The sequence below is a fragment of the Anopheles nili genome, chromosome X, assembly GCF_943737925.1.
Source record: "Anopheles nili chromosome X, idAnoNiliSN_F5_01, whole genome shotgun sequence".
Classification (NCBI taxonomy): domain Eukaryota; kingdom Metazoa; phylum Arthropoda; class Insecta; order Diptera; family Culicidae; genus Anopheles; species Anopheles nili.
Window position 1 is genome coordinate 5,093,221 of NC_071293.1, and position 16,573 is coordinate 5,109,793.

Below are 16,573 nucleotides of genomic sequence, written 5' to 3' on the forward strand. Positions count from 1 at the left end.
AAAAGGCAAATAAGAGGAGCGCTTGCTGCACCACAGCTGCTACGGTGCCGCGACTACGACCGCGAGCAAACTGCGGATTCTCGCTGATTCGCCCAATTCCAGACTGGCCCCGATCGCTGGGGCGCCGCTTCGTGCATGACTCGCGCGGTGAACCGAAGCGGCGGCTATACTGCCGAGTTGAGGTGCGTAGCGTCACGCCTGCGCGCACTAGCGCTCGCTTTCACGAGCTGAGTGCTTTCTCTCTCTCTCTCTCTCTCTCTCTCTCTCTCTCTCTCGCTCACGTTTTCGTGAGGGCTCGCGTGAGGGACACCGCCTTTTGCTGCTTTCACGCTCACGCTCACGCTGCCGTCATACGCGCAGTCGAGCGTGCGTGTTCGCTTTTTCATTCGCTTTCTCTCTCTCTCTCTCTCTCTCGTTCGCTCGCTCGCTCGCGATTAGCCAGCGCGAAAGGTGAGCGGTGTGGTGTGCTGCTTCCGTTGTCCCGTCATGGTGACCCAACGGTGAACAGCCCTTTTCTTCACGCACGCACGCACGCAATCGTCTACGGCACTCACACACCACTAAAGGGCGCTGACAGTCGCACGCACGCACGCACTGTGCTCTCTCTCTCTCTCTCGTGCGCGCGCTCGCTTTCTATCTCGTTGGGGTGGTGCTCCCTCTTTCTCCTCCCCCCACTAGCAGGGGGAGAGGGAGGGGGTTGGAAATGGCCACCCTTTGTCGCACACACACACACGCACACTCCCACGCACGCACCCGCCCGCCTTGCTGCAGCCTGACGTTTCGTTTGATTTGTTTGATGATGTAATGACGTTTCGCCGTGTGACGTTGCAGTTGCACCGCTGGAATTGTTGTTTGTTTCTGAGTTGCCCGTCTTTTGTTCCTTTCTTCTTCTTCTGCTGCTCGTGCAGGCGCACCGGTTGGCCACCGCAAAAAAAAAACGGGGCTTCCGGTTGCTGTCTTCGCGCTTTTGCTGCTGCTTCCGGCGAGCACTGACCACAAAACGACAAGATCCGGCCACGGCAGACCGTACCGTCGGGAAAGGCGAACGAATTGTGTCTGCGAGCCCGTGCCCCACGGTGAGGCTGCCGTTTGCCACCGTCGTCATCGTCGTCGTCGTCGTCGTTGCCGTCGTTGGTGTCGGTGTCACACACCATCAGCACGTGCGCACGCGCGCGCTCCCTTTCCCGGCTCGGTTTTCCCGCGGTGGATGGCAGCTTTTTCCGAACCAACCCACTCCCCCTTGCCCGACTGGTGCATTCACGCGCAAAGGGAAAAGAAAAACACACTCGCGCGAAAGAAAAAGAAAAAGAAAGCCGAAAGAAAAAAAGGAGGAAAAGAGGGAAAAGGCACACACACACACACACGTGGTGTGCGAAAAAACGATGGCATACCGGCGTTATCACGCTTGGGGTGGATAGGGTAGGTGCCGTGCTTTTTCCAACCAACCAACCACCCCCCCACCCCCTCCCACTATGTGCGCGTGGCCGTGGGAAAATACCCATGGAAAAGCCCCGGGATGAGAAAGGTACGAAAACAACGAACAAAGCGAGGAATGGTGGCCATAACTTCACGGTGTGTGTGTGTGTGTGTGTGAAAAACACACTTACCAGATGGCACACACTCACACACACACACCCCACATGCTTTTCCAGGGCGCCCCCACCGAAGGTCGAAGGAAAACCCACCCACGCGTGACGCGCGATAGCAAAATGGGCAATTTCTTACGGTCGTTAAATGCATCATCATCGGCACTATTTCACGCAGTTTTCCCACCCCACCGGTCCCTGCACCCCACCGTCACCGGTGCGAGCGTGTCAAGGATGCGAAAGAACTCCCCCCAATCCCATCCCCTCCCACCATGCAACGCAACCCTCAGGTCAGGTGGGCCCTTTAATGAATTCGTCTTTTTTCGCAATTAATCGGGAAATGCGTTATGAACCTGAAACCTGCCCTGGCGGTGGGTTTTTCACAACCCTCAAGCCAGGCTGAACGTAGACGACGGGAGAAGAGGGGGGGGGAGGGTGTTGTTCGTGTACAAACATTTGCGATTAGAGTGCGATAAGCTGCCTTGCGAAAGGAGCAAATTTTCACATGATTCGACGACCTTTCTGATGAAACGTCCGTACATTATTTACAGCTTTTCATCCATTCTCTTCGGTACACTGCAGAGCTGATTTACAGACGCTGTTATGTTTCATATTTGTACAATAATGTAATAATGATTTGTTATGTAAATCATCTCCTGTACACTGAGGAGTTTGGATCGAAATGTTCCCAAATGTTGTACCAATTTTAACGTGAATAATGCGAGCTTTTTCGTGCTTTAAACCCAAATCGCCCACTCTCATTTGTTTCATCAAAACCAACTCCCTACCGACCGGCATTTTCACAAATTTCACCATAGTTAGGTGAAGAACAAACCTCCCAAATTCGGGAGTCCATTTCAGCTCGAAGAGAGCTAGTAGAACGGGTTTGAGTTTGAGGACTAGGTTGCTAATGTTTGCAATAAATTCGCCACACAACTCGACAGTGTCCGAGTCATTCTCAACCACCGAATGTGCAAAAGAAAACGACAAAGGATGTCGATGTCGAGAAGAGAGGACTCCTCTCAGGCGTCGTTATCCTCTCGTCAACTTCGTTCAGGATAAAACCCTGAACGTCATATGTACGAACAAGGACGAAATGAAGCTGTTGCTGAATAGTTGCTGACTTTTTGATTGCTCTGCGAAGTAATCGAGGCAAGGTGTACATCGTCCGCTGGTACTTCATCGACCAGGCCGGTTATTCCGATCACAGGAGCACGTTCCGGTAGACCTCTCTCCTCGAGCACCGTATTGACACGTACCGCAAGAGAACATGAGATACGTGCCTTGGAATGCCCTCGCACGTGACCGACTGGTTGGATCGAAAACGCGCCGGAATCGATCCGCGAGAGCCCGATAATGCGTCATCGGTGCAGGGAAGCCGCCGGTGCACGTTTCGGGTGATTCTGAGGTAATTTGTAATAAGAAACCTGCACGCGGGAAGCCGAGACGAACACATGGATATTAAATTGTTCCTACCGGTGCTGGCATTTAAATATAGCTACAGTTCGCTCACATCGGCACTCATCAACTCCTTGTATAGGCGTCAAATTTACTCCGCAAGTGTCGGTAATACGATACAGTATTGCATCCAAAGATGAACTGCAAAAAAAAACAAGCGTATTATATAAGCAGGGCGGGATTGGATGTATATTTTTCATTCATTATTGTAATAAAAAAACATGTAACATATTATATGGTTGGTTTCGATTGGACGATGTGATTATTCACTCTCCATTATTTTATTATAGAAGAAAAAACAAAAAAAATTGACCAGCAGGATTTAAACCCGTACCACTTCTGGTCTAAGACCAAACACTAAACCTAGTATACTGAAAAAAAAATGACTTCTCATGGTTCGAGATCACGGCTCATCCTCATCGCTGATGATGATGGCCTTGCGACGTGGCTTCTTCTGGTTTACCGCCGGTTCCAATTCGGAATCTGATGAATCCCAGCGGTTACGCTTGGTGGATGATCCGCCAGTCTCCTCGAGCGGTTTTGTTTCCTGCTTATCGAGACCGATTTGCATCGCCTTCGACTGCTCAAGCGGATAGTATCCGTTAGCTTTAATGTAACGAATAAGTACAGTGTGGCGCTTCCGCAGCATAGGTGGGCTGAGGGCGAACGGTATGCGATGGAATTTACACTGCGAGTAAAAGCAAAAGAAAAAACATCCGGGATTTAAGAACACTAACGTACAGAAATCTTAAGGCATATCACAAGCATACTCACCTGTACGGTTGGTGGATATATTGTAAGCAACCGAAGTAGTCGCTGGAACTCAGGCCTTTTAATGGCGGAATATTGGCGAGGCGTAGAAGGACGGATGTATTCACCGCCGGTTGGTGAGATATTTGTGTTGTGAAGCTGGATCGTTTTAAACATCTTATCAGTGATCCACTTGACTTCATCGAGCAAGTCCTTGTCCAGTGTTTCGAGATGTTTCCTGGTGGCTTCCTCGTCAAATGTTGTGTTCAAGTTAGGCGGAATGTCGCGTTTTGCCAAGTGAGATTCTATGAAAGTTTTTTTGTCATCGTCTTCGTCATATAAATCTTCCCTAGTTGGGGATCCTTCTTCTTCATTGTCTTCTCCGTCTACGTCTTCTTTGTCGTCATTGCCGTCTAAGTCTTCACCTTCGTTGTCTACGTCTTCATCTTCATTGTCTTCTGCGTATACGTCTTCTTCTTCGTCGTCATTGCCGTCTAAGTCTTCACCTTCATTGTCTACGTCTTCATCTTCATTGTCTTCTCCGTCTACGTCTTCGTTTTCTTCTCTGTAATTGTGATATGACAGTTCATCATCACTGTGATAGATTCCTAAAGGTCCTTCCTCTTCGATGCTCTCATCTTTTGATTTCATAAATTTTATGATAACATCGATACGGCTCTGCAGTGCGCTCGTGTTGAGTTTGTACGGAACGCGATAATAGACGTGCTGCGGAGAAAAAGATCCGATCGTAGCCGATATTAGAATGTTCCCATAAAAAATAGATAACACACTCACCTCCAGCGACGGTGGCAGCATACCGAACAGGTTTAGTATGCGCTGGAATTGTGTGTTCTTCAACGATTCTATATCGTTAAACTTAATCGGGACCATCGCCATACCACCTGTCAAGTCCGAAAGGGGTTCCGGATCGTTGTGCATCTTCCGCATTTTTAGTAGGTTTTCCAGGATCCAAGGAAGCGAGTAGAACAGTTCGTCGCTCATGGATATAAATTCTTCCATGACGAGATACCCCTTAAAATTGTCATCATCCAGCAGAATGCTGTCGTCGGCGGAGGCGCGATTATCATCATCGTTGCTGTCGTCTTTTTTCGTTGGCAAAATCTCGGCCACGTTCGCGATCAGCCGCAACTGCAACAAACGCTTGGCGATGGCTTCCAAGGAGAATTTGTCCTGCGAGGCGTTTTCCTCCAACTGAAGCTCGTTATACTCTTCGTCTAGCAATTCATCATCGCCAGTGTTCCGTTTGTTCCCCTGTTGCGCAACGTTGGCGTTGCTTCGCTTCGTCGGTGCGCGGAAGATCAGTCCCAGCTCCTTCAGCTTCTTTATGACAGCTTGACGGGAACGCGTTTGGTCGATAATATTCGACAGCAGCCAATCGATCACATCTGCGAAGTGGCAAAACTCCACACAATGAGCATGATATTAGCACGGTACGATGGGGCTGTTGGTTTACCTTCATCATTGGAGGGGCAATTCTGATTTTCGATGAACAAACATCGCAATTCCTCTTCCTGTTCTTCAGTCCACACGTTCCTAGATGCGACTGGTTTCCTGTAACATTCACGCAGTCAAAAAAAAATAACGAATTCTAGCCGGTTAAAAGAAACGCTGGAAACTCACCTTGCGGAAAGGCCAAACAAATCATCATAACCCATCTCAATGGCGGCTGCGATACGGTTCGTTTTGTAAAACAGCATCTCGGCCAACAGAACCCCGTCGTCGACTTCGTCTGGGATCACTCCAGGCTTTATCTGAATCTGGCGAATTATGTAGACTGCTAACCGTGCCAGCTCTTTCGAGTCGTCACTCCTTGGGCCACATAACACGGAACGGAACACGCGTAACAAATCCATCTGGGAAATAGTGGAGATCAATGATTAATAAATGCAGACGTCAAGATCCACGCTTACATGGATGCTTACATGGAATAGCATAGATGGCATTTTATGCTCGAACGCTATGCGGTATAAAAGGGTTACAGCCGCTTTCAAATGTGATGGTTCAAGATGTGCCCAATTTTCCAATACCACTGTGCAAGCACGCACCACTCTTTTATCCACCAGTCTGGGAAAAGAGATTAGAAAGATTCGCGCATGTGATAAGCTACATTACTCATGGATAGTCCTCCTAGTGGTCTTACTTTTTAGAAAAGTCTTCAAATTTAAAGTCCTTTTCTTCGTGCTGGGCTCGTGCTATTAGAAAAATACAAACATTATATTTAGCTATTAGATTTAGGTTTGTAATATGGTGAGCAAAGTACCAGTCAGTTATTCCTATACAACATGGCTGTACAAACGACAGAAACCGCTAAATAAAAATGAATTAATTTCTAATTAAAATTTAACTAAACAATTCTAGCAGACAATACCATGTAAATCTTCAGCCGCTTCATCCTCCGACGAGACGTTTGTTTCCGACTCCCTTTCAGAATCCTCCTTTTCGTCATCTACGGAAAGACAAATGAGAGGATTTCTATATTAGCACAACTGATTCCTGAACACAAAACCTCTCGTAAGTGATCCACCAGTTGCCAGATGAGCGAAGAAAATATCCTTAAAGATCATCAGAAGCTCGTCGGAGGTTTCATTTTCTGAACCAAAGCTTTTATCTGTAGTCCATACTGATCTAATAACGAAATAAAGCGATTTGTTCAATTATGCCTAACGTCATACACAGTGCACTAATTTTTACCTAGCGGCAAATAGCATTTTGATAGCCTCTTCATATTTTTTACCGTGCAGCATCGCGTAGATTGCCTTTACCGAATAGCCCCTGCATCAATCAAATAAAATAAGAAGCATTATACGAGTTCCTCCAGCTCTCCAGGAGAATAGAAACTTACTTTTGTTCTTCGATCGGGACGGAAGATGTACTATCAAAAGGTGTAGGCAAATTTTCAGTCCGGAGTTCTAAATTATTTTCCAGTAAGGACGAAACAACAGCAGCGGCCTGTAGCCACTTGCCTTCCAACTGTTCCAGTTCGTTGGCCTAGAAAAATACATGGTGTCAAACATTTCTTTTACAGTATACGCTATCCACAAATTCAAACCTTATTCGCCGCTTGCTCTTGTTTTTGGGACTGCTTCTTCTTTGCCTTCTTGCCTTGTGGTTTAACGCGATCCTGCGCTCGAATCGTTCCTTTGCAGAATTTTTGCAGCATACTAAAGAATATATGCGCAAGCTGCACGACGTCTTTAAGGTACGATCTATAAGACAGAGATACAAGAACGATATCGATTCTAGCTCAACCGTTTACTACTCGGCAGTCTATCCAAGGCACCCACCGATTATGAACCGTTTCTTTAAAGCTGGTTAATAAATGAGTAGCTGCTTCTCGATATTCTACCACATAGAATATATTATGCTGTAGCACACTCTTTAACTCCGCAGCCTTGCTATCCCGGTGAACATCCAAAGCTTGTAGATTTTTCAGTAGCTCATGTAATGTCTATCAAAATATGCAAAATTAAACCTTATTACCATTACAATATACACAATAAAGCTTCGGGTTTTACCTGTACTGTAAGGTGTAAACGCTTGCACCAGACAGATTTACGCGTTTTGTCCAACATGATGTTCTCGTTGTATATGTTCATTCGCGTGATAATCCAGTGGAATGTATCTAAGGAGAGTGATTCGCTAAAATAAAAAAAATTAAAAGATTGAATGCTACCGCGCAAGGAGCTGCCGTCGGGTAAGCATACCTTACGAGGTCAAGTTTAAAATCATTGTTTCGGTTAAACTCGAGGAAAAATCGGAATGCCCACAGCAGGTACGATTCATCGTGGAATTCCGAAACATTGCTGCCGTATTGGTCAAGATACCGCCGGACCTGGCGTACTAGATTGTTGTATATGCGCAAAATCTCCAAACTGTACTCTCGCAGGAACAGCCGCACCTGAAGGACGCTCTTGCGCTTGAGTTTTTCTATCTCCTTGGCTAGACGGAAGTTCGGTTTGATACGACGTTTTTCCGCATAGATCTCGTCCTTCACGATATTGTTCAGGCCCTGGTGGCAAATGGTGTCGTTGTCTGAAACAGACTTAACGTTGTTGTACGTGTAGGTGCCACGGAACCACGAGTTTCGGCTGGATGTGGTCGGGCGGCTTCCAGAGCCTGGTCCTTTTTTCAGCAGCTTTGTCAATTCCGCTTCGTCGTTCATCTTTTCGTTGGCAGTTCGCGCTAATGTTGCATTGGCCAGCTCGCGCGCTGACTGTTCGCGAAACACGATATAGACAATCTCCAGCGCATGGATCACGAATCGGTTCTCTTCGGACGAGCCCAAGATGTACAGGACAAGGTCAAGGATGCCGGTTTTGTGTAGCACCCACACCATCCGATCGTGCAGGCTTGCATCGTTGTCGAGCAGCTTTTCGTGGTCCACATTTGTCGGCACTTGCAGGACATTGCGTGTCAGCACCAGAATGCGTTCAATAGTAAGTCCGTCCTGCTCGCTGCGCAAAGTCCAGTCCTGAAATGAAAAGATACGCCATGAGTCAGCTAAAACAGCTTTGAAGCACGCGAACTGGTCGGGGGTAACCTTACCGTGTACAGAATCTTCTCCAATTGATAACCCAAAACGGACCAAAAGCTTTGAACGGAAAACGCCTCCTTGTAGGCTTCGCTTATTTCGTTCAGCAGCATGAACTTCCGTTGCTCAAGCGGCTCACGCGGATAGTTACCATTATACAGTAGCAGCGTGGGGGACGTGAGGTTGACGAGCAAACGCAACAACACATCAACCACTTCCGGTACATCGAAATAGTTGATTACCATTGGAATTAGGTCGGTCTGAACGATTCGTTTATTACCGAGGTACAGCCGGCATCCATGGGCGGGCGGGTCTTGCTTAAGAATCCATATTATTCGCTTCAAGCCCTGCACGGCCGAGGGGTCTATGGTATAGGTGTCACCATCTCGCCAGCCCAGCATTGAGCATAAAGCATCGATTTCGGTGAAAAATTCACCCATATTGAACAAACAATTATATAGGAAGAACTTTCAAGAAATTATTCAATCAACGAACGAAAGATAAGTTAAGACGCACAAAACGCTTTTATAGTCGAACACGAACCAACTTGATTTGCCTCGATAGAATCCGTTAAAAAGGGCGCGTTAAAATGATTGACGTTCCTGTCACACATCATTTCCTTCATTTTGCAGAGTTACTCAATCTATAAAAATGTAGGGGGAGAAAAAAAATCAGTCATATTTTCCTTTCGTTTATTTGTTGATTTCTCGTGACGAAAATATAATTTAAAGTTAACAAAATAATAAAACAAATTTTAATTGAAATTTAAACTGAAAAAGCCTTGTAAAAATGGAAAATTTTCGATTTTATGTGGTGCAGAACTATTTTTTAAAATTGAGTGCTACTCACTTTTCTTTGGTATATTAAACGTCAGCTGATTGACACTTTTTGTTTAAATATAATCGTTAATTTTATCATATGTTATACTTGATTTATATGTAACCAACGTTAGATTATGTATTTCCATATAATAACAATAAAATATAATATAAAATTAAGCAGAGTAAAAAATAATAAGTTGTAATTCAAATTTGATTGGATTCGCAATCTCAAAGCATATATTATAACTTACATTCAAAAGCAACAACAAAATTCGTTCAAAGTATATTTAAAATAATGTAACCAGTACAATCTACTGTTTTATTTATTGCTTCTTATGCAGGTGGTTAAAAAATCAACATGAAAACCAATTTTCAACATGAAACCAAAACAATCGCAGGGTTGTTTCTGGTGTGGGTTTTGGTCCCTTGGCAATAGTCTCTTCTTACCCTTGTGCATCGAAATTCGCCCACTCTCATTTGTTTCATCAAAATCGCCCACTCTCATTTGTTTCATCAAAACCAACTCCCTACCGACCGTCATTTTCACTAATTTCACCATAGTTAGGTGAAGAACAAACCTCCCAAATCCGGGAGTCCATTTCAGCTCGAAGAGAGCTAGTAGAACGGGTTTGAGTTTGAGGACTAGGTTGCTAATGTTTGCAATAAATTCGCCACACAACTCGACAGTGTCCGAGTCATTCTCAACCACCGAATGTGCAAAAGAAAACGACAAAGGATGTCGATGTCGAGAAGAGAGGACTCCTCTCAGGCGTCGTTATCCTCTAGTCAACTTCGTTCAGGATAAAACCCCGAACGTCATATGTACGAACAAGGACGAAATGAAGCTGTTGCTGAATAGTTGCTGACTTTTTGATTGCTCTGCGAAGTAATCGAGGCAAGGTGTACATCGTCCGCTGGTACTTCATCGACCAGGCCGGTTATTCCGATCACAGGAGCACGTTCCGGTAGACCTCTCTCCTCGAGCACCGTATTGACACGTACCGCAAGAGAACATGAGATACGTGCCTTGGAATGCCCTCGCACGTGACCGACTGGTTGGATCGAAAACGCGCCGGAATCGATCCGCGAGAGCCCGATAATGCGTCATCGGTGCAGGGAAGCCGCCGGTGCACGTTTCGGGTGATTCTGAGGTAATTTGTAATAAGAAACCTGCACGCGGGAAGCCGAGACGAACACATGGATATTAAATTGTTCCTACCGGTGCTGGCATTTAAATATAGCTACAGTTCGCTCACATCGGCACTCATCAACTCCTTGTATAGGCGTCAAATTTACTCCGCAAGTGTCGGTAATACGATACAGTATTGCATCCAAAGATGAACTGCAAAAAAAAACAAGCGTATTATATAAGCAGGGCGGGATTGGATGTATATTTTTCATTCATTATTGTAATAAAAAAACATGTAACATATTATATGGTTGGTTTCGATTGGACGATGTGATTATTCACTCTCCATTATTTTATTATAGAAGAAAAAACAAAAAAATTTGACCAGCAGGATTTAAACCTGTACCACTTCTGGTCTAAGACCAAACACTAAACCTAGTATACTGAAAAAAAAAATGACTTCTCATGGTTCGAGATCACGGCTCATCCTCATCGCTGATGATGATGGCCTTGCGACGTGGCTTCTTCTGGTTTACCGCCGGTTCCAATTCGGAATCTGATGAATCCCAGCGGTTACGCTTGGTGGATGATCCGCCAGTCTCCTCGAGCGGTTTTGTTTCCTGCTTATCGAGACCGAGTTGCATCGCCTTCGACTGCTCAAGCGGATAGTATCCGTTAGCTTTAATGTAACGAATAAGTACAGTGTGGCGCTTCCGCAGCATAGGTGGGCTGAGGGCGAACGGTATGCGATGGAATTTACACTGCGAGGAAAAGCAAAAGAAAAAACATCCGGGATTTAAGAACACTAACGTACAGAAATCTTAAGGCATATCACAAGCATACTCACCTGTACGGTTGGTGGATATATTGTAAGCAACCGAAGTAGTCGCTGGAACTCAGGCCTTTTAATGGCGGAATATTGGCGAGGCGTAGAAGGACGGATGTATTCACCGCCGGTTGGTGAGATATTTGTGTTGTGAAGCTGGATCGTTTTAAACATCTTATCAGTGATCCACTTGACTTCATCGAGCAAGTCCTTGTCCAGTGTTTCGAGATGTTTCCTGGTGGCTTCCTCGTCAAATGTTGTGTTCAAGTTAGGCGGAATGTCGCGTTTTGCCAAGTGAGATTCTATGAAAGTTTTTTTGTCATCGTCTTCGTCATATAAATCTTCCCTAGTTGGGGATCCTTCTTCTTCATTGTCTTCTCCGTCTACGTCTTCTTCGTCGTCATTGCCGTCTAAGTCTTCACCTTCGTTGTCTACGTCTTCATCTTCATTGTCTTCTGCGTATACGTCTTCTTCTTCGTCGTCATTGCCGTCTAAGTCTTCACCTTCGTTGTCTACGTCTTCATCTTCATTGTCTTCTGCGTATACGTCTTCTTCTTCGTCGTCATTGCCGTCTAAGTCTTCACTTTCATTGTCTACGTCTTCATCTTCATTGTCTTCTCCGTCTACGTCTTCGTTTTCTTCTCTGTAATTGTGATATGACAGTTCATCATCACTGTGATAGATTCCTAAAGGTCCTTCCTCTTCGATGCTCTCATCTTTTGATTTCATAAATTTTATGATAACATCGATACGGCTCTGCAGTGCGCTCGTGTTGAGTTTGTACGGAACGCGATAATAGACGTGCTGCGGAGAAAAAGATCCGATCGCAGCCGATATTAGAATGTTCCCATAAAAAATAGATAACACACTCACCTCCAGCGACGGTGGCAGCATACCGAACAGGTTTAGTATGCGCTGGAATTGTGTGTTCTTCAACGATTCTATATCGTTAAACTCAATCGGGACTATCGCCATACCACCTGTCAAGTCCGAAAGGGGTTCCGGATCGTTGTGCATCTTCCGCATTTTTAGTAGGTTTTCCAGGATCCAAGGAAGCGAGTAGAACAGTTCGTCGCTCATGGATAAAAATTCTCTCATGACGAGATACTCCTTAAAATTGTCATCATCCAGCAAAATGTTGTCGTCGGCGGGGGCGCGATTATCATCATCGTTGCTGTCGTCCGAGCTGGTTTCAGTGTCGCTTTCGTAAGGATCATAGGGCGACTTCGTTGGCAAAATCTCGGCCACGTTCGCGATCAGCCGCAACTGCAACATACGCTTGGCGATGGCTTCCAAGGAGAATTTGTCCTGCGAGGCGTTTTCCTCCAACTGAAGCTCGTTATACTCTTCGTCTAGCAATTCATCATCGCCAGTGTTCCGTTTGTTCCCCTGTTGCGCAACGTTGGCGTTGCTTCGCTTCGTCGGTGCGCGGAAGATTAGTCCCAGCTCCTTCAGCTTCTTGATGACAGCTTGACGGGAACGCGTTTGGTCGATAATATTCGACAGCAGCCAATTGATCACATCTGCGAAGTGGCAAAACTCCACACAATGAGCATGATATTAGCACGGTACGATGGGGCTGTTGGTTTACCTTCATCATTGGAGGGGCAATTCTGATTTTCGATGAACAAACATCGCAATTCCTCTTCCTGTTCTTCAGTCCACACGTTCCTAGATGCGACTGGTTTCCTGTAACATTCACGCAGTCAAAAAAAATAACGAATTCTAGCCGGTTAAAAGAAACGCTGGAAACTCACCTTGCGGAAAGGCCAAACAAATCATCATAACCCATATCAATGGCGGCTGCGATGCGGTTCGTTTTGTAAACCAGCATCTCGGCCAACAGAACCCTGTCGTCTTCTTCGTCTGGGATCACTCCAGCCTTTATCTGAACCTGGCGAATTATGTAGACTGCTAACCGTGCCAGCTCTTTCGAGTCGTCACTCCTTGGGCCACATAACACGGAACGGAACACGCGTAACAAAGCCATCTGGGAAATAGTGGAGATCAATGATTAATAAATGCAGACGTCAAGATCCACGCTTACATGGATGCTTACATGGAATAGCATAGATGGCATTTTATGCTCGAACGCTATGCGGTATAAAAGGGTTACAGCCGCTTTCAAATGTGATGGTTCAAGATGTGCCCAATTTTCCAATACCACTGTGCAAGCACGCACCACTCTTTTATCCACCAGTCTGGGAAAAGAGATTAGAAAGATTCGCGCATGTGATAAGGTACATTACTCATGGATAGCCCTCCTAGTGGTCTTACTTTTTAGAAAAATCTTCAAATTTAAAGTCCTTTTCTTCGTGCTGGGCTCGTGCTATTAGAAAAATACAAACATTATATTTAGCTATTAGATTTAGGTTTGTAATATGGTGAGCAAAGTACCAGTCAGTTATTCCTATACAACATGGCTGTACAAACGACAGAAACCTCTAAATGAAAATGAATTAATTTCTAATTAAAATTTAACTAAACAATTCTAGCAGACAATACCATGTAAATCTTCAGTCGCTTCATCCTCCGACGAGACGTTTGTTTCCGACTCCCTTTCAGAATCCTCCTTTTCGTCATCTACGGAAAGATAAATGAGAGGATTTCTATATTAGCACAACTGATTCCTGAACACAAAACCTCTCGTAAGTGACCCACCAGTTGCCAGATGAGCGAAGAAAATATCCTTAAAGATCATCAGAAGCTTGTCGGAGGTTTCATTTTCTGAACCAAAGCTTTTATCTGTAGTCCATACTGATCTAATAACGAAATAAAGCGATTTGTTCAATTATCCCTAACGTCATACACAGTGCACTAATTTTTACCTAGCGGCAAATAGCATTTTGATAGCCTCTTCATATTTTTCACCGTGCAGCATCGCGTAGATTGCCTTTACCGAATAGCCCCTGCATCAATCAAATAAAATAAGAAGCATTATACGAGTTCCTCCAGCTCTCCAGGAGAATAGAAACTTACTTTTGTTCTTCGATCGGGACGGAAGATGTACTATCAAAAGGTGTAGGCAAATTTTCAGTCCGGAGTTCTAAATTATTTTCCAGTAAGAACGAAACAACAGCAGCGGCCTGTAGCCACTTGCCTTCCAACTGTTCCAGTTCGTTGGCCTAGAAAAATACATGGTGTCAAACATTTCTTTTACAGTAAACGCTATCCACAAATTCAAACCTTATTCGCCGCTTTCTCTTGTTTTTGGGACTGCTTCTTCTTTGCCTTCTTGCCTTGTGGTTTAACGCGATCCTGCGCTCGAATCGTTCTTTTGCAGAATTTTTGCAGCATACTAAAGAATATATGCGCAAGCTGCACGACGTCCTTAAGGTACGATCTATAAGACAGAGATACAAGAACGATATCGATTCTAGCTCAACCGTTTACTACTCGGCAGTCTATCCAAGGCACCCACCGATTATGAACCGTTTCTTTAAAGCTGGTTAATAAATGAGTAGCTGCTTCTCGATATTCTACCACATAGAATATATTATGCTGTAGCACACTCTTTAATAACGCAGCCTTGCTATCCCGGTGAACATCCAAAGCTTGTAGATTTTTCAGTAGCTCATGTAATGTCTATCAAAATATGCAAAATTAAACCTTATTACCATTACAATATACACAATAAAGCTTCGGGTTTTACCTGTACTGTAAGGTGTAAACGCCTGCACCAGACAGATTTACGCGTTTTGTCCAACATGATGTTCTCGTTGTATATGTTCATTCGCGTGATAATCCAGTGGAATGTATCTAAGGAGAGTGATTCGCTAAAATAAAAAAAATTAAAAGATTGAATGCTACCGCGCAAGGAGCTGCCGTCGGGTAAGCATACCTTACGAGGTCAAGTTTAAAATCATTGTTTCGGTTAAACTCGAGGAAAAATCGGAATGCCCACAGCAGGTACGATTCATCGTGGAATTCCGAAACATTGCTGCCGTATTGGTCAAGATACCGCCGGACCTGGCGTACTAGATTGTTGTATATGCGCAAAATCTCCAAACTGTACTCTCGCAGGAACAGCCGCACCTGAAGGACGCTCTTGCGCTTGAGTTTTTCTATCTCCTTGGCTAGACGGAAGTTCGGTTTGATACGACGTTTTTCCGCACCGATCTTGTCCTTCACGATATTGTTCAGGCCCTGGTGGCAAATGGTGTCGTTGTCTGAAACAGACTTAACGTTGTTGTACGTGTAGGTGCCACGGAACCACGTGTTTCGGCTGGATGTGGTCGGGCGGCTTCCAGAGCCTGGTCCTTTTTTCAGCAGCTTTGTCAATTCCGCTTCGTCGTTCATCTTTTCGTTGGCAGTTCGCGCTAATGTTGCATTGGCCAGCTCGCGCGCTGACTGTTCGCGAAACACGATATAGACAATCTCCAGCGCATGGATCACGAATCGGTTCTCTTCGGACGAGCCCAAGATGTACAGGACAAGGTCAAGGATGCCGGTTTTGTGTAGCACCCACACCATCCGATCGTGCAGGCTTGCATCGTTGTCGAGCAGCTTTTCGTGGTCCACATTTGTCGGCACTTGCAGGACATTGCGTGTCAGCACCAGAATGCGTTCAATAGTAAGTCCGTCCTGCTCGCTGCGCAAAGTCCAGTCCTGAAATGAAAAGATACGCCATGAGTCAGCTAAAACAGCTTTGAAGCACGCGAACTGGTCGGGGGTAACCTTACCGTGTACAGATTCTTCTCCAATTGATAAACCAAAACGGACCAAAAGCTTTGAACGGAAAACGCCTCCTTGTAGGCTTCGCTTATTTCGTTCAGCAACATGAACTTCCGTTGCTCAAGCGGCTCACGCGGATAGTTACCATTATACAGCAGCAGCGTGGGGGACGTGAGGTTGACGAGCAAACGCAACAACACATCAACCACTTCCGGTACATCGAAATAGTTGATTACCATTGGAATTAGGTCGGTCTGAACGATTCGTTTATTACCGAGGTACAGCCGGCATCCATGGGCGGGCTGGTCTTGCTTAAGAAACCATATTATTTGCTTCAAGCCCTGCACGGCCGAGGGGTCTATGGTATAGGTGTCACCATCTCGCCAGCCCAGCATTGAGCATAAAGCATCGATTTCGGTGAAAAATTCACCCATATTGAACAAACAATCATATACGAAGAACTTTCAAGAAATTATTCAATCAACGAACGAATGATAAGTTAAGACGCACAAAACGCTTTTATAGTCGAACACGAACCAACTTGATTTGCCTCGATAGAATCCGTTAAAAAGGGCGCGTTAAAATGATTGACGTTCCTGTCACACATCATTTCCTTCATTTTGCAGAGTTACTCAATCTATAAAAATGTAGGGGGAGAAAAAAAATCAGTCATATTTTCCTTTCGTTTATTTGTTGATTTCTCGTGACGAAAATATAATTTAAAGTTAACAAAATAATAAAACAAATTTTAATTGAAATTTAAACTGAAAAAGCCTT

The 16,573-nt window shown here is 45.0% G+C and overlaps 4 protein-coding genes across 4 annotated transcripts; all 4 read right to left on the reverse strand.

Annotated features, from left to right (window-relative positions):
* Window positions 1-3,447: 3,447 nt before the first annotated feature.
* On the reverse strand, window positions 3,448-4,116 carry LOC128729211 (uncharacterized). Its single transcript, XM_053822869.1, has 2 exons — window positions 3,819-4,116; window positions 3,448-3,732 (listed from the first exon to the last, which is right to left on the reverse strand). The coding sequence occupies exons 1-2, from the start codon at window positions 3,969-3,971 to the stop codon at window positions 3,448-3,450; spliced, it is 438 nt and encodes a 145-aa protein (XP_053678844.1). The 5' UTR covers window positions 3,972-4,116.
* Window positions 4,117-4,339: 223 nt separating this feature from the next.
* On the reverse strand, window positions 4,340-8,786 carry LOC128728514 (protein timeless homolog). Its single transcript, XM_053822141.1, has 16 exons — window positions 8,361-8,786; window positions 7,520-8,286; window positions 7,331-7,454; window positions 7,100-7,263; window positions 6,865-7,021; window positions 6,658-6,803; window positions 6,507-6,587; window positions 6,322-6,440; window positions 6,184-6,261; window positions 5,956-6,007; window positions 5,738-5,879; window positions 5,436-5,668; window positions 5,269-5,366; window positions 4,590-5,200; window positions 4,391-4,520; window positions 4,340-4,359 (listed from the first exon to the last, which is right to left on the reverse strand). The coding sequence occupies exons 1-16, from the start codon at window positions 8,784-8,786 to the stop codon at window positions 4,340-4,342; spliced, it is 3,348 nt and encodes a 1,115-aa protein (XP_053678116.1).
* Window positions 8,787-10,611: 1,825 nt separating this feature from the next.
* LOC128729151 (uncharacterized) lies at window positions 10,612-11,441 on the reverse strand. The gene is made up of 2 exons (XM_053822804.1): window positions 11,144-11,441; window positions 10,612-11,057 (listed from the first exon to the last, which is right to left on the reverse strand). The coding sequence occupies exons 1-2, from the start codon at window positions 11,294-11,296 to the stop codon at window positions 10,773-10,775; spliced, it is 438 nt and encodes a 145-aa protein (XP_053678779.1). The 5' UTR covers window positions 11,297-11,441; the 3' UTR covers window positions 10,612-10,772.
* A 304-nt stretch (window positions 11,442-11,745) lies between these two features.
* On the reverse strand, window positions 11,746-16,230 carry LOC128728516 (protein timeless homolog). Its single transcript, XM_053822142.1, has 16 exons — window positions 15,805-16,230; window positions 14,964-15,730; window positions 14,775-14,898; window positions 14,544-14,707; window positions 14,309-14,465; window positions 14,102-14,247; window positions 13,951-14,031; window positions 13,784-13,884; window positions 13,628-13,705; window positions 13,400-13,451; window positions 13,182-13,323; window positions 12,880-13,112; window positions 12,714-12,811; window positions 11,996-12,645; window positions 11,797-11,926; window positions 11,746-11,765 (listed from the first exon to the last, which is right to left on the reverse strand). Exons 1-16 carry the CDS (start codon window positions 16,228-16,230, stop codon window positions 11,746-11,748), a joined length of 3,369 nt encoding a protein of 1,122 aa, XP_053678117.1.
* Window positions 16,231-16,573: the final 343 nt, after the last annotated feature.